At 35.5% G+C, this 24,179-nt stretch overlaps 1 protein-coding gene across 2 annotated transcripts in view; it reads right to left on the bottom strand.

Moving 5' to 3' along the window:
• CCDC171 (coiled-coil domain containing 171) overlaps positions 1-24,179 on the bottom strand; it is a 496,942-nt gene that overhangs the window by 258,627 nt on the left and 214,136 nt on the right. For both annotated transcript variants that reach the window (XM_036739306.1, XM_036739307.1), the window contains 2 exons: positions 1,099-1,603; positions 167-283 (listed from right to left, as the gene is read on the bottom strand). In XM_036739306.1, the coding sequence (XP_036595201.1) occupies positions 167-283; positions 1,099-1,603 (622 nt within the window). The remainder of the gene's footprint in view (positions 1-166; positions 284-1,098; positions 1,604-24,179) is intronic.

Raw genomic sequence — 24,179 nt, 5'->3', positions numbered from 1 at the left:
AATTAATTTACACATACCCTGGAAAACACCCAGACTTATGCATTTAGAGAAAGACAAACACATTAAATATTTTGTAACTAAAAGAGTATATTGAAATTTGCAGTATAAAACATTTCTCATCATTTTCTTTAAAAAAAGATTTTCCTAGTTGATGAAAATATATTACCTGTTTTACAAACCACTTCCTGTAACTCAGCCATAGAACTGATTACTGCAGCAAGAAGTTCAGAACTAGTAAGCCAACTAACTGCTTGAAGACAACGCATCTGCTCTGTTCGATGTCCTGGGGTAAAGAGAAAGCCAACGTGAAATGTCACAAAATATGATAAAATTCACATTTAAATATAATGGTGATATTCAGCTATTTTAGAAATAGATCAATATATACATAAAATTTTTACAAGTATTTAAAGTTCTTCCAAGAAATTTTAGGTGCTGTTGATGCATAGTATTTATACCTTCAATATTAAATGAGGCCACAAGAAAGGTGTGGATGGGAGCAAAGAAGAAAAGGTTCTTAGCACTTAACTTTGCTGTGTAAGAGGTCTCTTAAAAGCTGGAGGGGTGGGGAGGGGTGTTTATTTTTTGCTCTAAAAATGCCTTCAAATACATTGTTAGTTGGGAAACTCAAGTTGGCTCTTCAAGCAGTTTTTACTTTAATAAGCACACATTAAACTGATATATAAATTACATAGATGACATTTTACATAGGGCACATTCTCTGGATTTCCTTAATTCACTGAAATTACTTTTTAAAATATATCATTACCATAAATGAAGAAGAGTTTTGAAAATTTTGTATCACTTCACTTTCCACTGAAAATGTAATTCAAATGTAGCAAGGCTCATCAAAGAAATATCAATAATGCTTAACATACTACAAAAAGACAAATATTACTCAGTCAACATTTTTTATCTTTTCATATACAGGAAATATTTGAGGTCTATTTTAAGATATACATACATGTACACATGCATGTATATGTATTATTCTATTCTTGCATATTTCAAATAGTTTTCAAAAAATTGTTAGGAATATTCATAGACTACACTTTACTTACAGGCAAAGTACATAAGGGAAAGGACTAGTTATCTTACTTGGCAAATTATGATTCTCTTTGGGTTCTCCTGTACATACTAAGATTCCTATGCCTTCTTTGAAGCTCTCCATCCATGTAAAAAGAGAGCCACACTTTTGGCCAAGAATCTGAAGTCTTTTTGCTGCCAAAACAGCAATAACACCTTTCCGGAATACACGTATCAATCCTTTGAAATGTTTTTTCTTCAACTTGGCTTCACTTTGCTTCTTTTCTTCTACATCAGACAAAGCCTGAACCAGAGTTCTAATTTCCTGTTTGAGCATGTCGTACGTGTTAACCTGATCCTGAAGAAAGTCTCTTTGTGTTGACAAGGCACATGATCGACTATATAAAGGATATAAAGCACCAGACATTAATGCACAGGCTGCCAGTAGGGATGTATGTTCCTTTTGAGTCTCAGCTAACATATTTTTACACTGTGAATTTTCGAGAACCAACTGTTCATTGGATTTTTCCATAAGGGCTGACTTTTCCACGTTTTTTTCAGCAATTTCTTGATATTTCTATAAAAATAAAAGCCATTAATGAGAATATTAATGAGAACTATGTCATAAAAGAATATACATTTGTTCAATTCCTGTTACACATAAGATATTAAAATCTTTGCCAAACATTCCTTCTTCTTATAAGAAATACAAGCACTAAAACATTACAAAAACATATATGATAGCGCAAAAGGGAAACAATCAACTTTCTCTTTCTGGAATTTGATTTTAAAGTCACCTGAAAAAAAAAGATTCCAGTAAAATTGAATCCTGGAATTGTACAGTACTCATGATTTTTCTAGATGTATATATATACATAGCAGCATGATATAGTGAAAAGATCACTGGACACACTCAGAAGACCTAGGTTCAAGTCCCAGCTCTCTGAGATGCATTCTTATCTATAGATAATATTTATGAAAATAATAATATTCGTACTATAAACTTCACAAGGGTATTGTGAAGAAAGTGCTATACCAACTTCAACTGTTAAGTGAATGAGTTCCTGTTATGTTGAAAAGAAAATTTTTTTTTCTGAATAATACCTCCCATTCTCTTATCCCTCACTACTTAATATTCATGCTTCAAATAGTAACTGTGCTTCCTACAGTGGCTTTCTTACACAGAATATATTTCATTCAGATAAAAAGAGGTTTAAATTTTTAAATCATGTAGGAACTGGCACAGAAAAAGGAGAGACCACACCACTTCTCTGTACCAGATGAGCTAACACCCAGCTCATTCTTTCTTTTTACATTCTCACCTGCTTGGGGCAGGAGGTGAGAGGAGTAAAGGGGATAAGAGGGGAAAGGGTTAAGATATAGAACTTGAAGTTCCCCAACACATCAAAAACAAAGGAAATTATTATATCAGGTACCTTATCATTCCTCTTATGGGTCAAAAAGCATATAAATTCCCAAATTTTTCTCAATTGAAATGAAAAGAAATCTGAAATATAAGGACCACTTTTTAATTATTTGCAATTCATCCCTATTTCCCAGAAGTTGTTAGTATGGAATTGCTGAAGAAGAAACAAATATTATCAAATTTAGATTTCAGGCTTTTGATTTCTGCTGAATACTCTGTAATCCTAGCTGAGTTTCTGATCTCTAATAAATCGAACCAAAACTCTCAATCTACTTTCATATAGCAGTATTTTAGTGATCTCATTTATGTATTTCCTCCAACAATGCAAGATTACAAGCCATCCATGCCTTCTTATCCTCTGAAATTCGTGTTCATGGATACTTGGATACTCCACTGAGGATCCGAAGAACTGGAAGCCTTCCTCTATGTCTTTGTGCACTGGACAGTTTTTTTAGTATAACATTTGGGTTGTCCATCTCATTCTAACCATATGACCAACACCCTTCCTTTTCTAATACATTTCTACAATAATATGCCATAAGATACTCCTTGCATGTAGGACATTACTGGAAATAGGCCATGTCCGACTTGCCCAGTATAGGTCTCTCCATTGTTTTTTTACTCTTCGATATCTTTCATTTATTGGAGATTAAAATGGTCCAAGATTTGTACCATACAGCTTCACTAGGACAACGTTTATGTTAAAAATGGGTCTTTACAACAGGAAGCAATATGTAATTGTGAGAAGCACTACACAATTTCCCAAAGGAAATTCAGCTTGCTTTCTTACTCCTTTTCAAGTATGAGCCAAACTCACTATCCATCTTCAGAGCCTATCCAAGCCATATGCATTGATGTACTAACTCAATGAGCTGGATATCTATCTACAGGGCATAGTCTAGACAAAAAGCAATTTTTTATCCATTCGAGACAATTTGAGTAATCCTGGGATGTATAATACCATGATCCTACCACCTCATTTAAAAAGACCCTGTAATATTTTAGGTACAGTTACATTGAGCATAATATTATCTGCAAAGAGGAGTATCTGGAGAGCCTTATCATATAAAAAGAATTTCTCTTCCTCCCATTGGTTCTACTTCTTCTTTACAACATGACTAATGTAAAAATATGTTTAATATGAATGCATATGTAAAGCCTATATCAGATGGCATGCCATCTTGGGGTGGGGGGAGGGTAGGGAGGAGGAGAAAATTTAGAAGTCAAAATGTTATGGAAGTGAGTGTTGAAAACTAAAAATAAATTTTTTTAAATTAAAAAAAGAATCCTTATTCAACTGGACTAGAAGACATTCTCCATGTCAGTGGCAAGTCTCCCTATTCTATTTCCACTTGATATTAATAAGCCAGGAGTTACTGAATAGTTTTTTTTATCTGAGATTATATATCATAGAATCTTGAACAATTTTAACACATTCATGAAAGACCTCAAGTCTTTGACAAGAAGAGAGATGTAGCAGCCAAGGATAAGACTAGGTGAGAAAGCAAAGTCATCTGTAAAACACTATGGAGCAGGATATTTGGAGATTATGAGCAGTACTGCCTCATAAAAATGAGAATCAGTGAAGCAAAAACAAGGCAATAGAATGAGACCCAATCAAACCACATCGTTTCAAGAGTATTAATGGATTAAACTGACAGGAGAAAAACACACAGGAAAAGGGACCAAATCTGTCAATGCTTTAACTTGATGTTTACATCTTCAGTACAATTACAACCTAATATCTCAAGTCCTGATATATCATACATTAAAAAAAAAGCTGATATAGCACATAAGAAGCAACAGTGTTAGAAAGTAGACCATGTAGATAACCATGTTGGAGAAGGCAATCTTGAAAGCATCACTGGGTTGCTTTCCTACAAGATATCTTAAGAAAGAAAAAAATTCCAGAATAGAAAAATCATAAATAATATTATCTCCCCTAAGTGGGATTATAAGGATATAGAATTAATGATCCTTATTTTTTCTTCCTCATCTTTATGAAAATGATCTACATATATATCAAGGGCTTCCTTGATGAAAATATGAGATGTGAACATGCAGGCTTTCACAAGTCATTCTCTGTAGGATACCACAGCTTTATGTCACACATTTGACTTGGCTGATTATGAAATGGCATTTGACTCTGAATAGTAAAATGCAGCATTAAAAGTCATAATCCAACAAGGAAAATCACAAAGCTTAATGAAAATTGGCAGAGGTTGCACTGGACTAGGACTCAAATCTTCACAGGTTAACCCCCACTCATAACTACCATGCCAACTTTTAGAAAAAAAATCGGAAGAATGATATAAGTGAATTCAGTCCCATTAAAATCCCAAGTCCTCTTACAAACTAATTCTAAAAGTTCAATTAGAACAAACAAAAAACTAGAGGAAACCTGGGAGAATAAAATGGACAGATTGGCAGCAGCTGGATAAGGGAACATAAAGGTGAACTCTTAATTGCTTTGCAGTCAACCCCCTACTTATATATTAAGAGATTGATTATGTCTCAAGCAGAAATGTTTTCAACTAAACAATACCTTTAAAACACACACATATACATACTTACACAGAGAAACACACCATTCTATAGATATATGCTCATTGGTTTTTTTCATGTAATTTTATAGTATTTATGTCATACATTATGTGTATAACAAGTAATATCAATATACATTAGGTAAATTGTGCCCATATTTTTGTATAATATATATAGTACACATTATCCCTCCTGCTACCTTCACTTGTTTTTTGATCTTATCATTTTATTCAGCCTAGTTTTTTTTTTCCTTGTAGTACCACAAGGCGCAAGGCACTCTTTTTAAAATATATTTTAAATTTATTATTTATTATTAGCATTCTTTTCTTTTTAAATTTTGAGTTCCAAATTCCCTCCTCACCCCCTCCCACTCCCACTGAGAAGGCAAGATGATATTAATTATACATATGAAATCACGTAAAACATATTTACATATTGACCATAGTTTTTAAAAAAAAAAACCAGAAAAATAATAAAATTATGTTTCAATTTGCACTCAGTTTTCATAAGTTCTCTCTCTGCAGGTGGACAGAATTTTTTCATCATGTTGTTGTTCAGTCAATTTCAGTAGTGTCCAATGCTTCATGATCCCGTTTGGGGGTTTTCTGGCAAAGATAATGCACTAGTTAATGGAGTGATTTGCCATTTCCTTCTCCAGCTCATTTTACAGATGAGGACACTAAGGCAAACAGGATTAAGTGACTTGCCAAGGGTCACACAGCTTATAAGTGTCAGAGGCCAGATTTGAATACTGAAAGATGAGTCTTCCCGACTTCAGACCCAGCACTCTATCCACTGTGCCACCTAGCTGCCTCATAAGTTGTCTCTCTAGAGATGGAAATAACTTTTTTATCACAAGTCCTTTGGTATTATCTTAGATCATTACATTGATCTAATTGCATTGCTGTTACAATGCAGTTCTCATTGATAATATTTTCCAAATAGTCTAAAAAATGGTTTTGTACACAGCCATGGGCTACAATTATCAGTAGCATGGGGACGAGAGTAAAATATTTCTCTTTAGGTAAGGATTTTTCTTGCCACTGGATAGAATATGAGAGGAAAGCATTCACTTTTATACCCCAGACCTCCTACCTCCAGGTTCATTCCTTGCTTAATTTAGTTTCTACGACCATTCATAAATATCAGTGACTTTTTTTGTTGTTATAAAAAAGTTAAATCAAAAGAGCAAAAAACAGCAAGTGTTATTTTAACATGTGTTTTATTTTGTGACAGTTTGTGACACTGAAGAAATACAAGGATTTTGTGATACTAGGATTAAGAATTATAACTCTGGGGACTATGACAATGACAAGTTAATACTGATGAAAAAAAATTTAAATATAAGCCAAGTAGCTATAGTAACATATCAAAAATAATACACTATGACCAGGCTACAATTATATAGGGAATGCAGATTAGTTCAATATAAGGAAAACATTAATATAATGGGCCATATTAATATAAAAATCATGTGATTATATCAATAGATTGAGAAAAGCCTTTTAACGAAATACAATACCCATTCCTATTTTGAAAAAAAAATGAGAAAACATAGGAATAATGAACGTTTCTTTAATGTGATAAATGATATTTATTTAAAACCAGAAGCCAGGATTATTTGTATTGTGGATAAACTAAAGATCTATCCAACAAGATCAGGTGTAAAGCTCATTGTTGTCAATATCTTTAATGAAATTTTCCATTGTTTCTATGATTTCTTCTGTAATCCAACAATTCCTTAGCATTGTTATTTAGTCTCTAATTAAATTTTAACTCTTTCTTCAGGGGCCTTTATTGAGCATCGTTGCCACTGCTGTGTAATACATTGATAGAAATACTATCTTTAACAATAATACAAGAAAAAAAATTCAGGGAATAAACACAGGCAGATAGAAATGCAATAATGGTTTACTTAGAAAACCCTAGAGTTAAGTAATAAATGAAATAATACTGGCAAAGTTGGAGAATATAAAATAAATACATAAATCACCAGCATTTCTATATGTTACCAACAAACCACAACAGAAAAAGAATGAGAAATTATATTTTAAATAACTACAGAATACATAAAATATGTGGGATTCTACCTGCCAAGACACACACAAGAATTATACTACAAAACACTCTTTCCAGAAATATAAACCTAAGTGACTGAAGAAATATAAATTGCTCAAGGATAGGTGAACCAAGGTAATAAAAATGACAACATTACCTAAACTAATTTAGTTATTCCATGTCATGCCAATCGAACTACCAAAGAATTACTTCATAGAGCTAAAAAAAAGTAATTACAGAATTCATTTGCAGGAACAAAAGGTCAAAATCTCAAGTGACATGATAAAGGAAAAAAAGTGGAAAGGAAGGAGCCAAACAGTACCAGGTTTTCAATTATACTACAAAGTACTAATTATCAAAAATTATTTAGAATTGGTTAAAAAATAAAGAGACTGGGGAACAGGGCAATCAGAATATATGCCATCTTGGAGTGGGAGGGAGGGTAGAAATGGGAAGAAAATTTGTAATTCAAAATCTTGTGGAAATCAATGCTGAAAACTAAAAATATTAAATAAATAATAATTATAAAATAATAGATTGATCAGAGGAAAATATTAGATACACACTACATAAAAGCTAATGAACACAGTAGCTTAGTGTTTGATAAAACCCAAAGATCAAGGCTATTGGAATAAGAACTCACTTTTGAAAAAAAAAAAGTCTGGGAAAACTGCAAATAAGGCTGGCAAAAACAAGCTATATAGACCAACCAGGTATAGATTTATTCAGAAATCATTATTAAGATGAACTCCAAAGGAACACATGACTTAGATAAAAGGGGTAAAATAATAAACAAACTAGAGAAACAAGAAATCACCTTTCAGATTTATGGATAGAATTCATATTAAAATGAGGGATTAAAAAGGTTCACGGAAGATAAAATGTACCATTGTAATTATATTAAATTCAGAAGTTTTGCACAAAAATACCAATACAACCAGAATTAGAAAGGAAGGAGTTCTCTCAAAAAATCTTAGCAGAAGTTTCTCTGATAAGGGTCTCATTTTCAAGAATATAGGGAAATGATTCAAATGTATAAGAATAAGAACCATTCTTCTAGTGTATATGCAGTCAAATGATATGAATAGGCAGCACTCTAAGAAAGAAATTCAAGCATCAGTAGCAAAATAATGCTCCAAAACACTAGGAATTAGAGAAATGCAAATTAATGCTCTGATATGATATTCCACCTCATTCCTATGAGGGTGGCAAAGTTGACAAAAAACAGAAAATATTAAATGTTGAAGGAGCTATGAGAAAACGGGCACATTAATACACTTATTTGGAGCTGCATGTTGGTTCAATTTGGAATGTCTTTAGAACTGGGCCCCAAAATAAACTGTAATACCATTGGGCCCAGTTCTAGGCCTATACCTCAATCAAACTAGGAAAGAGAAAACGGAATAATATATACAAAACATTTCTAGCATCTCTTTTTGTTGTGGCAAAAAAAAAATGAAATCTAAACCCATCAACTGTGGAATGACTCAATAAATCTTGGTATATCATTACAATGGAATTCAATTGTGCAATAAGAAATAGTGAAAAGGATGGTTTCAGAGAAACCTGGGAAGACTTGTATGAAACTGATGCAGAATGAAGTAATACTACAAAAACAAATTATACAATAACAACTACATTATAAAAACATACAATTTGGAAAGACTTACAAACTCTGATAAACATAATGACCTTCCAGAGGACAAATGATGTTACCTAACTCCTGACAGAAAGACGATGGACTTAGGTTGCAAAATGATACATATCTTTCTGGACGGAAATTTGGTTTTTATGATTATGCTTATTTGCTACAAAGATTTTTTTTCTTCTTTTTTTTTACATGGGGGAAAGAAAAGTTGAAAGGAAGGGAAATAATTCTTTTTTTCTATAAAAAAATAAAGAAAGCAATTAGATTAAACATATACAGATGAGTTCTACACTGTAGGTAGACAGCTCTGAGGGCACTGATAAACTGATTCTCAAGATATTATAAAGAAGAGAGAAAAACAGGCTTTTTTTAAAATTGCAGACTTTATTATTAACAAAAAAATGACAACAGGTAAAAATAACTATCAACAATAAAACAAAAGAGAAACTACATTAAGTATGAACCCACTATCACCAGGTTGTGTTTATAACTTCTATTACTGCTGTATCTTTGGAGTAAATATCACTTTGTAAAAGCTTTTTCAAAAGTTTGTAGATTCAGTTTCTTTAGAGGTAGATTTACTACCTTTAAGGGGTGCTTTAACAAGGATGCAACATTGCATGAACTTCAAGAATAGAAGTTTAAAAATTAGAAAATCCAATAAGGCATAGAGGTCTTTTTCTTCTTACTGCTCTGATGATACAATGCCATTTAGGTGGCAACAGTGTATATTTCAAATTGAAGTTTTAATGTCACCTATATTTCAAATGGTTTCATGTCAAGTATTATACTTTGTATATACCACCTAGTTTTTAATGCAATTATTTATACATTTTAAAATAGTATAATGAATTCACTTGATTTCCCTATAATATTACTGTTTCTGAGTTAAAATAAACCATTTTGGAAAAAATACCAAAACCATGTAAAACAAGTCCATTTTTAGCATGATATAAATTCATGTATTTTTCCCTAGTAACTCTCTAGTGATACAATATATACATAATAGGATATAGGGCATAGATCCATGATTTCATTAGGGAAATTCCAGGTGAGGAATTTCCCATTACCAATTCAACTAGGCAACTTCTCCTCAAATGACAGATTTGGCACCGAGGTCTAGTGACTTGCCCAGGGTTAAAAGACAATATGGTTTAAAGGCAGGATTTGAATCCGGGTCTTGCTCACTTACAGGCCAGTTCTCTTTTCTATTACATGACGTTGCCTCTCTTGTACATGAAGAAAATATAAATAATAATTCTGATACAGTCAAAGCCCTTGTCCATGAGGTGAGGCGAGTAATGAAGAGGAGGCGAAGTAAAGGAATGCTAATAACAATAACGTACAGCAGGGAAAGAATGTGCCCTAAGATTTTTAAAGAACCTGGAAAGGCCTAGGAAGAATCCTAAAACGCTGACACCCTCCACCGGGCTAGCACCCCAATCGGCATGATGCAACTGCTTCTAAAATTCAAAGTAATACACAGGACAATATAAAGTTACAGACTGACCATACTTAAAACCATAGTGATGATCAGCCAAACAAGGAGACAATTAATTCAATGGTGTTTCTTAATGTTTTGGTATTCTAAATGGCATAGTGTGCCAGAAGAAATTAGAAATACCAATATCTTACCTATCAGATATGCTGCAACGTAAATGAGACTGATCACTTAACATGTGCAAACCACAAATGCACACAAAGGTGACTAAACATGTGAATCTTTTCATTACATGCCAGAAAAAAAATTCACAACAAAACTGGAAACATCTTGCCAGCTACTGACAAGGGCTTAATACCATTTTTTCAATGGTACTTTCAGCTCTAAGTCATACAACAATGTACTGCAAACTCACATAGGGCATTAATAAAAACAATTACATTTTTAACTCTAGAAAATATGAAACTGAGATATTTCTAAAACCGAAAGAGAGAAAATTGGAAGTAATTTAGGTCATTGAAAAAGATCAGTTAAGACAAACTCTAGAAATTACGCCAAATAATGAAGCAGATGACAAAAACAGCACTGAGGATCTCAAATGAGTTTGAAAAGGGTATGGGTATATAGAGAGAGGGTGAAATTCCAAAGAACCCTTTTACTTTGGGGGGCCATGAATCCAATTAGTAGTAAAAAAAAGAGTATTGTAAAAAAAAAAAAAAAAGCTAGTTTCTACTGAAACCATAATGAATTCTTCCATAGTACTTGAAAAATGTATAAAAACATTGCAGGCCCTCCAAAAACTATTATATATAACAGCCAACACCATGATAAGAACCATAGGAAGAAAGGTGGAGCTACCAAGGAATACTAGGGGCAAGCGTCAAAACACCATAAATGAAAAGAGTGAAGATCTGTGGAAAAAAATTATGGAAAATTACACATATAGCTGGTACATGGAATAGAAAACTTTACATCATATTGCCCAACTAAATGCAAGAAAAAATAAATGTAGAAAGCAATAGTATTAGAAATTCTCATTTTGCTTAAACATCAACAGAAAGTAAAAGTCAGAAGATTAAGATCATAAAAAGAGTCAAGGGAGCAGACAGCATAAAATAACCATTTCAGCATCAATCAAAATCTTTACTATAGAGGGTTGATGAGTTAAAAAAAAATCAGGGACAATAAAGAATGAATACCCAGAAGAAGGGAGGTGTGGAAAATTTCAGATAATCTAAATCTAAATCTACATGAAATGAAACAAAAGGAAAATGGCAAATTGGTTCTAATTGAGTCCTATTCACCATAAAAGTTCTCTAAAACTTTTTCGTCTTTCCTCAAATCTCCCGTAGCACCTGCTTTCCCTTTCTCACTCGCTTGAAAAAAATACTCCCTGCCCTCAAGGAGCTCACAATCTTAATGTTGGAAGGTAACACATAAAAAGAAGCTGAAAAGGGGGGAAGGGCACTAGATATGGAGAGCTGGGGGAGAGGGGGCAATGATAAAGTCCAGAGGAGTTCAGGCAGGTAGGAAATGAAGAGATGGCATCCTCCTCAAATAAAGGATCTGGGAGGAGCCCTCCACCATCCACCCTCTACCCTCCCCAATCTGAGGGAGAGAAGGGCCTCAAGGACAGAGAGTATTAAACAGGTATGAGTTTCAGAAATGATGTGATCTTGAAGGATGACGAGGTTCCATGGAGCTTGATGAAGTCTAGAGGAATGCAGCCACGTGTAAAATGAAGAGACGGCTGACTGAAGTGTCCTTAAGTTAGGAGTCTTAGAGGAGTTCTCTATGGTCTACCCTCTCCAATCAAAGGGAGAAAGGGACCACAGGAGTAGTGAGTACTGATGAGATAATGATGAAGGATTCAGATGGCTTCTACCATTTGTCCTTTCACAGCCTTATATCACAAGAAGTGGCCCTTCTCTTTGCCAAGGCAAACTCTTCTACATGCACAAGGGATCACAATCGAGCTCACTGTTGCAGACTGCCCCTCTATTATCACCTCCATTTTCTCACTAATCTTCAATCTCTCCCTGTCTACTGGCTGTTTCCCTGCTGTAATAGATGTGAATGCCTCGCCATCATCAAAAAAATCTTATTATAACCCATCAATCCCTGATAGTTATCATCCTACAAAGGTGTATGAGGCATTTAGGGAGGATTAGCACCTCCAATGTGAGGGCTTGCTGAGGCCTTTTCAGGGCTCCTCCTTTGGTATCCACCTGATTCACCCATCTCTAAAATGGGGATCCAAGAAGCTGTAGCATGGACACAACCACATCCCTATAAAACCATCTCAACAGATGAGCTAAGCTAGGGTAAGGGTAACCATCAGGCCTCAAACCTGTCAGTGAGTTATGGAGATGTCCACCCCTAGCATGCAAAGACTTCCCCCAGCTGAATGGGCAGATGAGAATAATGTGTTTTAATGGCCAGTAAGGCAGCTGAAGCAGGCACTGTGAAGTGCTTAGAGTTTGGTCAGGTAGAGAAGACTCCAAAAGTCATTCACTGAATCCTGGGCCTTCACCAGTCATCTTAATTTCTGTCTTGCCACTAGACTTCCATGACTCAGGAAGAGAAAGTGAATCTGATGATTTGTGCACCTCTGCCTCACTTAAAATTCAATTAATGTGCAAATCATCATTCTTGATGTCATTGGTCCTCTTTGAAAACAAGGAATGAACAATACAACATCATCCTATATCTCTTCTCCCTTTTGTAGCTAGACTTTTTGAGAATACCATCTACAACTGGTACCTACACTTCCTTTTCCTTGACTCTTTTCTTAACTTTCTGCAGTCTGGCATCTAACAATTCAAATGAAATAGCTCTCTCCAAAATTACCAATGATCTCTTAATGTTATGGCCTTTTCTCAGCCCTCATCCTTCTTGACCTCCCCAGCCTTTGACACTGGTGATTTCCCTCTTCTCTTTGATATTCTTTTCCCTCTTTTGTGATACTGCTCTCTCTTATCTCCTCCCTCCTCCCTATCTGATCTCTAAATCTCAATTCTTAATCTCCTTTGCTAGATCTTTATCCAGGTTGTGCATACCAAGCGGTGTCCCTCAAGTCCTAGGCCCTCTTCTTTTCTTCCTCTATAATATTTCCCTTGGTAATGTTACCCATTCCCATGGATTGAATTATCATCTCTATCTACAAGATTCTAAATCTACCCATCTAGCCCTGACATTTCTGCTGACCTGCAGTTTCACATCACCAGCTGCCTTTTGGACATCTTGAATAGGATGTTTTATAAACATGCTAAACTCAACATGTCTAAAAGTAAAATCTCCCCCCGCCAAAAAACCCCCACCCCTCCCCTCTTCCTAAAGTTTCTATTACTGTCAAAGATACCATAATTCTCCCACTCACCCAAGTCTGCAACCTAAGATTCATCCTTCATTCCTCACTCTCTCACTGCCCCACATATAATCTATTGCCAATTCCTTTCAACTCTACCTTCGAAATTTCTCTCTTATACGCCCTCTTCTCCTCTGACACTACCACCACTCGGAGGCTACCCAAATCACTTCACACATAGGACTACTGCAGCAGCCATCTCACCTCACTCTAGCCCGTCCTCCAGTTAGATACCAAAGTGATTGTCTGTGCTGATCACATCACTTCCCTCATCACCATTTAATAAAATCAGGGATAAAATATAAAATTCTGTTTGTTTTTCAAAGACCTTTATAAACTGGCCCCTTCAGTAACTCACAAGTTTCTTTAGATCTTATTCCTGCACATGCGTTACAAATCAGTGATGCTGGCCTCACTATTGTTCTTCACACCACTAATTTTCACTGCCTGATCTCCATGCTTGGAAATCTCTTCCTCTTCATCTCTATTTACTGGCTTTCTTCAGTCTCAGCTAAAAATCCCATCTTCTGCACAAAATCTTTCTCAATTTCCCTTAATGATCCCTCTGTTGATTATATCATATAGATATATAGAGAAATATACATATGTAGACACACACACACACACATACACACACACACACACACACACACACACACACACATATATATATATATATATATATATATATATATATATCTTATTTGTACATATGTATTTGAATGTTGTCTCCCCTATGAGATTGCGAGAGCTTAAAGGCAGGGACTGTTTTTGCCCCTTTGTTATCCCAAATGCTTATATAGTACCTGGCACATTATAGGAACTTAAATATTATTGAATGGATTTGATGATCTGTATCAAACAAGAAATAGAAAGTTTATGCACAATTAATATGATGAAAAGTCATATCAAGGGAGGTGACTGAAATTCTAACCAATGCAAAACTGAAAAACAGTGGGCTACAATTTGTTTCAAAATTATTGGATCAAATGTTTCAATTATTAACAGAGTACTTTGCCAGTTTCCTCTAAGAATTAAGCCTAATCTTACTTTTTCTTAACAGAAGGCATCACATATTTATTACCAAAGGTTGAGAACACCAAAAGTTGAGTAAACTCTTCAAATAAAGGGCAATTATATGTTTATATATTTCATTTAAAGTATTCCTAGTTTGTATAATTAAAATACAATCTATAAACACTAACAAGTAAATAATATACTGGATGAAGAATGAAAAGTATATGTGAAAAAGTCCCAAGAGTGTAAGAGGAACTTATTATTGATTGCATAACTATTAAATAAACTGCCACAAAGCACCATAACATACATATTGCCTTTGTTAATATTTAGTCAGTCAACAGTCATTCGATAAACATGTATTAAGAACCTACTATGTGCCAGGATCTATAGTAAGTACTTGGGATAAAAAGAGGTAAAACTCAGTCCCTGCCCTCAAAGAGCTCACAATCTAATGGAGAAGACAAAATAGGAAATAATGGAAAGAGAGTAAGCACTAGAATTAAGAAAGGTTGGGAAAGGCTTCCTACAGAAAACAGAATTTTAGATAAGACTTAAAGGAAGACTACCTGAAAGTTATGATGAGAAAAAAAAGAATGTGGACACAATATTACAAGAAATTATTAAGGAAAACTGTCCTGAAGTTCTAGAATAAGTGGGTAAGGAAATAGAAAAAAATCTACTGTTTACCACCTGAAAGAGATCCCAGGAGGAAAACTTACAGGAATGTCATAGCCAAGTTTCAAAACTCCCAAATTAAGGAGAAAATATTGCAAACAACAAGAAAAAAAATTTAAATATTGTGGAAATACAGTAAGGATTTCACAAGACCTAGCAGCTTCCACTCTAGAAGACCATAGGTCTTGGAATATTATATTTTGAAGAGCAAAAGAACTGGGCTTGCGTCCAAGAATAATTTACCCAGCAAAGTTGAGTATAACCCTGAATGAAAAAAAATGGGCATTTGATGAACTGAAAGACTTTCAGGCATTTGTAACAAAAAGACCAGAACTCACTGGAAAATTGGATATAAAAGATCCAGGTGGAATATAAGGAAAACATAAAAGACTAATTACAAGGGATTCATTAAGGTCAAACTGTTTACTTACTATATATATGAAAATGTTATCAGTATTCCTTTTATTAAAAATTTATTTATTTATTTATTTATTTTTAGTTTTCAACATTCACTTCTATAAGGTTTGGAGTTCTAAATTTTCTCCCCCTCCCTCCACTCCTCCTTCCCTAAAACGGCATGCAATCTGATATAGGCTATACACATACGATTATGTTAAACATATTTCCACACTGGTCATGTTGTAAATAAGAATTAGAGCCAAAGGGAAAAACCATGAGAAAGAAGATATAAAACAAAAAAGAGAGAGAAAAAATAGTATGCTTCAATCTACATTCACATTCCACAACTCTTTCTCTGGAAGTGAATAGCATTTTTCATCATGAGTCTTTTGGAATTGTCTTAGATGGAATTGTCTTAGATTCTTGCATTGCTGAGAGGAGCTTAGTCTATCAAAGTTTGTCATCACACAATGTTGCTGTTACTGTGTACAATGTTGTCCTAGTTCTACTCAGCATCAGTTCATGTAAGTCTTCTCAGGTTTTTCCGAAGTCTGCCTGCTCATCATTTCTCATGGAACAATAGTATTATTACATTCGTATACCATAACTTATTCAGGCATGCCCCAATTGATGGGCATCCTTCAATTTCCATTTCTTGGCCACCACAAAAAAAGCTGCTATGAATATTTCTGTATATGTAGGTCCTGTTCCCATTTTTATGATCTTTTTGGGATACAGACTAAGAAGTATTACTGGGTCAAAGGGTATGCACAGTTTTATAGCCCTTTGGGCATAGTTCCAAATTGCTCTCTAGAATGGTTGGATCGGTTCACAATTCCACTAACAATGCATTAGTGTTCCAATTTTCTCACATCTTCTCTAACATTTATCATTTTCCTGTTTTGTCATGTTAGCCAATCTGATAGGTATGATGTGATACCTCAGAGTTGTTTTAATTTGCATTTCTCTAATTAATAGTGATTTAGAGCATTTTTTCCTATGACTATAGATAGCTTTAATTTCTTCATCTGAAAACTGTCTGTTCATATCTTTTGACCATTTATCAACTGGAAATGTTATCAGTATTCATAAAACTGTCATCATTACTAAGGTACTTTGAGAGAAAGGTTGGGGCTGAGTTGTGCATGATGGCATGATTCTAAAGAACAAAATTGGATAGGAAAAGGGAAAAAGGAGCTATCACATTATAAAAATGGTGCATGAATGGAAACACTAATACAGAGGAAGCAACTGGGGGGGAAAGCTGGTGATGTGGGAACCTTACTCTCATCTGGGTTGAAGAGGAAACAATGTGTACATCTGGAAGGGTGCAGAAATCTCAACATGTAGAGAGGAGAGAAAACTGGGGGACGTCATGGGGGAGAGAATTTTAAAGAGGTGTGTCACAGGATTGGGATTTAGAAGGCTGAGGGAAGAGGATGGGGGGATGTTTGGACAGATATGTGGATTAAGATTAAAGGGGTAGAGGGTAGGGGATGGGAAGACTCTTGGAGGTGAAGTGGGGATTGAGAGGGTAGGGGAAGAAGATAAGGTAACAGGGATAGGGTAAAAAGAGAGGCTGAGAAAGAAAATAGTTAAAATAAGATGGAGGGAAGTCCACAAATAGTAATTACAACTCTGTATGTGAGTAGGATATTTATAGCAGCTCTCTTTGTGGTGGCAAAAACTGGAAATTGCAGGAATCCCCATCAATTCAGGAATGGCTGAACAGATTCTTGAGTATTGTTGTGATGGAAGACTATGCTATAAGAAACGATGAACTCACTGATCTCAGAGAGGCATGGAAAGACTTGAAATGATGAAGAGCAAAGTGAGCAGAACCAAGAGAAAGTTGTATACAGTAACAGCAATATTGTTTTAAGAACGACTTTGAGCAACTAAGTCATTTTGACCATTATGAATACACAAATTAGGACATATAGATATGCTATCTGAATCCAGAGGAAGAACTGACAAATAGAGGTATATATAGAATAATTTAACATACACACACACACACACACACACACACACACACACATCTATTTTTATCTGATGGTAGCCATCTTTAGGGAAGGAGGGTGAAGAAAAAAAATTTACATAACTTTGTTGTATATTTGGAGGGAATACAAAGTTGTACATGACAGATTTTCAGTTTCATGTGCAATCATATTTTTTTTATTTTACCATGTTATGGAAATGCTTGTTTGTTCCGAGTTGAAAATTTTTTTAAACAAAAAAGGAAGCCAGAGAAGCCAAGAGGCAGAGATGAGGAGGTAGGGAATTCCAGGCATGGGGTGCATGAGCAGAGGAGCACCAGAGAAAATGACCGGACCTGAGAGATGGAGAGTCTTGTTCAAGGAACAGCAAAGAGGCCAGTGTCACTGGATTGAAGAGTACATGGTCTGAGCAAAGTATAAAAAGACTGGAAAAGTCAGAGGGGGTTTGGTTATGAAGAGCTTCTAATGCCAAATCAATATTTTATATTTGACTGTGGAGGTGACAGGGTGCCAATGGAGTTCATTGAGCAGGGAGGTGAAATGACTGGACCTGTGTTTCAGGCGGCTAAACGTAGGATGGATTGGAGTGAGGAGAAATTTGGGGCAGGCTGACCAAAGCAGCAGGCTATTGAAATGGTCCAGATATGTAATGAGGGCCTGTACCAGAACGGTAGTAGTGTCAGAAGAGAGAAGGGGGCACATTGGAGAGATGTTGCAAGGGTGAAATCATGAAATTGACAGGCCTTAGGGTGACCAGGAGGATGTCTTTACAGTAGGAGGGAAGTTAGGAAGGGGAAAGGTAGTGAGAAAGATCATGAATTTAATTTAATGAGTTTAAAATGTCTACATCCATTTCAAGATGTCAGAAAGGCAGTTGGATACGTGAGACTAGAGATCAGCGGAAAGGTTAGTGCAGGATAGGTAGATTTGAGAATCATCAGCATGGGAACAGTAATTAAATCCAGGAGAAGTGATGAGATCACCAAGTGATGTAGTATAGAGGGACAAGAGCATAGGGCCCAGGATAAAGCCTTGAGGGAGGCCTACCATTAGAGGGTATAATCTAAATGAATATCCAGCAAAGATATTGAAAATGAGTGATCCGATAGGTAAGAGAAAATGGTGAGAACGGCATCTCAAAAATCTAGAGAGAGAAGAGTATGAAGGATAAGAGGGTGATCAATAATGGCAAAGGCTGAAGAGAGGTCAAGAAGAATAAGGATTAGAAAAAGCCCACCGGATTTGGCAATTAGGAGGTTAACTTAATGAGGTCAGAAGCCGGATTGTAAGGGCTTCAAATGAGAAGAAGAGCAAAGAAGGTAAAGGTACCTATTGTAAAGGAACTTGTCAAGTTTAGCTATAAGGGGAAAAAGAGATAGAACAATGATGGTGATGGAAGGATCACATGAGGAACTGTTTAGGGTGAGAGAGATATGGACGTGTTTGTAGGCAGTAGGGAATGAATTAGCAGAAAGGAAGAGCTTGAAAATAAGGGAGAGCTTGAGGAAGATGGGGGGCAATCTGTTGGAGTGAATGGCATAGAATGAGATCACTTACACAGGTAGAGGAGTTGTCCTTGATAAGGAGTAAGGCCACCTCTTCATTTGAAACAAGAAAGGACGAGATAGGGACAGAAGACATATGAGTGATATGAGAGAAAGAAAAGGGGATAAAAAGGAACTCATGGTGAATGACCTCAATTTTTTCGGTAAAATATGAGGCAAGTTTCTCAGCTGAGAGGGTGGGGGCGGGGTGAAGCCATGGGAGATATAAGGAGGGATGAAAAGATAATTTAAGAGTTGCTATGAAGAGTCAGACTGTGAGCTGACAACAGGAGTATAGTAGAACTTCCTAGGAACAGTAAGGGATCAGTGAAGGTTTCATAACATAAATTTGTAGTGGAACTAATCCAAACAACTGTGTAATTTTCTCCACCTTCATTCAGTACTACATGTGTAAAACTGAAGGTAGGATGATGGTAGTCACCAAAGGTTGAGGCTTAACAGGGTACCATCAGTGATATGATAAAAGGGCTAAGGACTCAAGAAAAGAAGAAAATGGAGAGGTGAGCTCGTTCACCAAGGGATCAAAATAAGGGGAAAAGAAGAGAGTGGCCAATTCAGGTGTATGCCCTGGGAAAGAACTAAGGGGTCAAAGGACTGAAGGTCATACATAGTTTAGATGAAGAGTAGAGATGGGTAAGTGAAGTCAGAGGAAAAGGTAAAAAGGTACCTATTGTGGGGGGCATAATAGAGAATTCAGTCAGAGAAATCCCAGAGTAGCGCAGCCAAAGGAGACATGGGGAAATGAAAATCTTACTTCGCACCAACTTTCTTCATCTTCCCTCAAGGGACAGCACAGCAATAGACGGAAGACCTACGGTCAAGGGAAAGGTTGCTCCTCTTTGTACCAGAAGATCTCCACATCCAGAGCAGGAGATCAAGCTGGCAGTAGAAGGTAGAAGTTGTCTTACAATGGCACAGGTAGAAATCACTCAGACTGACCCTTACCACTCTCCCTTGGGGCACACATGGAGATCAGAGGAAGGTCTCTGTCTACCTTTTGCAGAAAGATTTTGATTCACTTCTACATTCCTGACATATACAATACTGATAATATATAAAATAGAATCAATTATGGAACACTAGAGTATCTGAAGTCCATATGGAAAATAGCTCAGGATTGAAAACATGACACCAACACAATAATGACAGAACTAACTGACATAAATCCTAAGATAGTTAAAATCCATTATACTCCTAACTACCTATAAATTCATTATGATTTATCCTAAAAAGAAGCAATATGGTTCCTAAACTAAACAAGTCAACCAGAAACATCTTATTGACCACTTGATACATATAGATGACATCAAGCAATAGTGTTCCATTGATAAACATATTAAACATTATCTTCATCTCAGGGAACCTTTCTTCAATGATATTTGGACTCAATATGTACACAATTTTTAATGTACTACAAGGAAAGATAAAGACCCCAGGCTTCAAGCTTGAGTCCAGAGGTCACATGAATCCAATGGATGAAGGTGGAATGAACAAATACTTTGCTATATTCTATGTAAGGTGCGATGACGATAAAGACATCAAGAAAAAACCTATGGACATTCTGAAATCAAAAGCGAATGAGAAGAAAATCTTTAAAGCAATAAAGACCAATACAATAAGAGTCATGATGTACACTTTTGGAAATACAAAAGGAATCATGACAGATTTAGGAAGTACCTTAACAAAACCCCCAAAATATGAACAAAACATAAGGCTTACCACCCTAAGGCCCTTTTAGGAAGAGGTTTGAGTTGGCATGTTTAGGAGCATGATAGATGGGTATAAAAACTATTGAAGTACTTTTAGAAAATAAGCATCACTTCACCAAGTAATAGTAAAAGGCTATAAACAACCACATACTATTGGTTTTGTCAAATATACCCCAAAAAGTTTGATTCTGGAAGGAGCCTATCAAATAATTAAGATCCCAGAGTTGAATCAAAAGGAAATATCCTCATCAACTTGGCCAACAAAATGTTAACAAAAAAAATTACCAAGACACGAAGATTTGTTTGTGAAAACTGAAGAGTGTGTGATGGCAATTCAACCATCAGAAACTTCAAAAGAGTTATCCTAAAGGAATGTGGACTTAGTGAGCAATGTAGACTACACAAGGAAATAACGAAGCCTGTGCAACACATCACCGTAGGCTGTTAAAAGTTACCACCTACTTAATATCTAGCAAGACATGACCTGGTGTCTGGAATAATATATCATAAGCTTTCACGGACTGACATATAATATGGCAGCTAGGTGATACAGTGGACAAAGTATTAGACATGGAGTCAGGAAAACTTCAGTTCAAATCCTGTCCTAGACACTTACTAGCTGTGTGACTTTAGGCAAGTCATTTAACCTCTTCCTACCTCAGTTTCTTTATCTGTAAAAATAAGGATGACAACACCTTCTTCCCAGTATTCTTATGAGGATAGAATAATATATGTGTGTCAAGTACTTTGTAAGCCTTAAAGTACTATATTACAAATATAGATCTCAAAATATCCTAGAGAACTCAACCAATATATTGTACTGAAAAAAACAGAAATGTTGCCCACAATAACCTGTAAAATGCACATATAACTTTGATTCATACAAACTTAAGAATAGTATTTTAACATATGTTACCATTCTAAATATTCATGGTATCTAATCTATAGAAACTAAGAAATCAAAATCATGTGGGAACTAGATGAAGGATATTTCATCTCTGTTATCCTCTCTGCTACCAGAAGTACACCAATGACAGTAAAACTACAGAGAATGAGCTTACATTCTATAACATGTAATATATTACAACCATAAAAGTATATATGCTATGCTATACACCTGGGAAATAATCCGTAGAATAATGAATATAAAGGAATAATACCAAGATAGTGACTTGTCTCAGGACTGTTTCTACCCAAATCTCACAAAAAAAAAAGATAAGAATGAGATAATAATTATAGCTAAAATTTAGAAAAGCATTTTGCATATATTATCATATATAATAAGTAACAGTAAGCTTTATGGGATTTTGTTTTAACAGTTGTATAATATTTAATTTCAGTGCAAAGTGCTAGAAGTTTAAGTACAAGCAAAAGCTTTAATCCTTAAATGAAATCCTTAAAAATTTCATAAAAAAACAAGATTAAACCTATTTTCCTATTGCTTTTCCTTTACCTTTCACCATCAATCTGGCTAAGCATCAACTGATCTGAGTGGTACTCTCACCTCTGCCATTTAGCAATCCTGTGACTGTGAGCAAATTGGTTGTGCTTAGTTTTCTTTATTTATAAAATGGTTATAATGATACTGATACTACTTAGGGCACTAGGTAAGTGGTGTGTAAACAGTAAAGTATTTTATAAATGTGACTATTACTAATTTCAATTGGCAGTACTTTCTAGTTAGTTAAGTTTCTCTTCCCCTCACCTTCCTTTTGTGGTTGGTCAATAAACACAAGTGAAATTTTAAAAGAAACTCTGAAATGTGTATTTTTGTAATAACACTAATGGCTTGCAGTAACAATTGTTACAAAATATTTTACATGCATAATTTCATTTGATTCAAAAGGTAGGCACTACAAGTATTAGTAACCTGTTTTGAGGTAATACAATCGAAGCTCACTGAGTCTGAGTGACTTGCTCAAAATCACACAGCAAATGAACCCAAAACTCTAGGATCAGAACTCTGTCTACTCAACTATGCTATATAATAATTTTGAAAGCATTTTGTTATTAGAGATGACATTTATTTTTAAAAGGGCAGATCAGTAGTTTCATGAATATAAGAAAACTCCAATTTATAGTGCATTTATTTACAGTATTTTAGTTGATAAGTTGCTGTTTTCATTAGGGTCAGTTAGAATATAAAAACAGTGTTTTTAAGTGATTAATTATGTGTCAGTGTTTGCCCTTTATTGTTTCCTTGATGAAAATGTGGAAATTTTAACATTATTTTAAAGAAGTTAAGTGGAGAGGATTCTGGTAAGATAGAAGAGTAAGTCAGAAAACTTTCAGCTCTCTAAATTTCCTCCACAAAAAAAGACAGAACATAGTTTCAGAGCAGCAGAAATAAACACAGGGTAAAGAAGTTGTTCTCCTAGGACAATCTGAGAAGGCCCCAGGAAAGACACAACCTCCAGGGGTGGAAGGTTTGGCCAGAGTGAAGTGCCTGCAGGCCAGCCAACTATGCGGAATCAACAAATAACAAGTCTGGGGGCAGCTGGATAGAGAGGTAGCCTCAGCTTTAGAAACTTTCATCTTGCAGACAGTTTTGGGGTGGGTCTGACTAGTGAGTAGAAGATTAAAGGACCTTCCATTGTCTAGGGATAACAAGCACAGCTGTGCTGACCAGATGCGTTCAAGGCTGTGGCTGCCAGGAGAAGAAGCTAGCACACACCTGGTCAGTGCAAGTAGCAAGGGTCAGGGACCCTGTTGGCTATGGGCACTTGCAGGAGAGCGGAGTCCCTGGTTTCAATTCTGTGGCAGATAGGACTGCTATAGTTTGCAGCTACAAGAGCGACAGCAGGGAGCAAGATCATTTGCAAAGCAGTGTGGCTGGGGGCCCCAGCTGTGGCTAAGGAGTGGAGAGAAGAGCCCAAGGCTGCACCAGAGACAGATCTCAGAAAACAAGAGTGAAAAGGAGCTTAGGCTTGGGTCATCGTTCCCCATACCTCAGAACTACAACTTGTTGACAACTAATAGCTGCTAAAAAAATTAATAAATAAAAATGAGTACACAAAGGAGAAAGAACTGAACCATAGATAGTTACTATGGAGATAGAGATCTGGGCTCATATTCAGAGGAAAATAATAGAGCATTAAAAAGCCACTTTTTCAATGAGAAACATTAAATGGTCCCAAGCACAAAAGGAGCTCTTGGAAGAACTTAAAAAAGACTTTAAAAATCAAATAATAAAGATGGAAGAAAAATTAGAAAAAAATAAGACAATCCAAGAAAGTTACGAAGTCAACCAACTGGAAACAGAGAATCAAAACTTTGGGTAATAAAATAATTCCTTGAAAAC

Source organism: Trichosurus vulpecula, chromosome 9 (genome assembly GCF_011100635.1).
Source record: "Trichosurus vulpecula isolate mTriVul1 chromosome 9, mTriVul1.pri, whole genome shotgun sequence".
Classification (NCBI taxonomy): Eukaryota; Metazoa; Chordata; class Mammalia; order Diprotodontia; family Phalangeridae; genus Trichosurus; species Trichosurus vulpecula.
The sequence above is the reverse complement of the archived record's forward strand: the minus strand, read 5'-3'. Positions and strand labels throughout refer to the sequence as shown.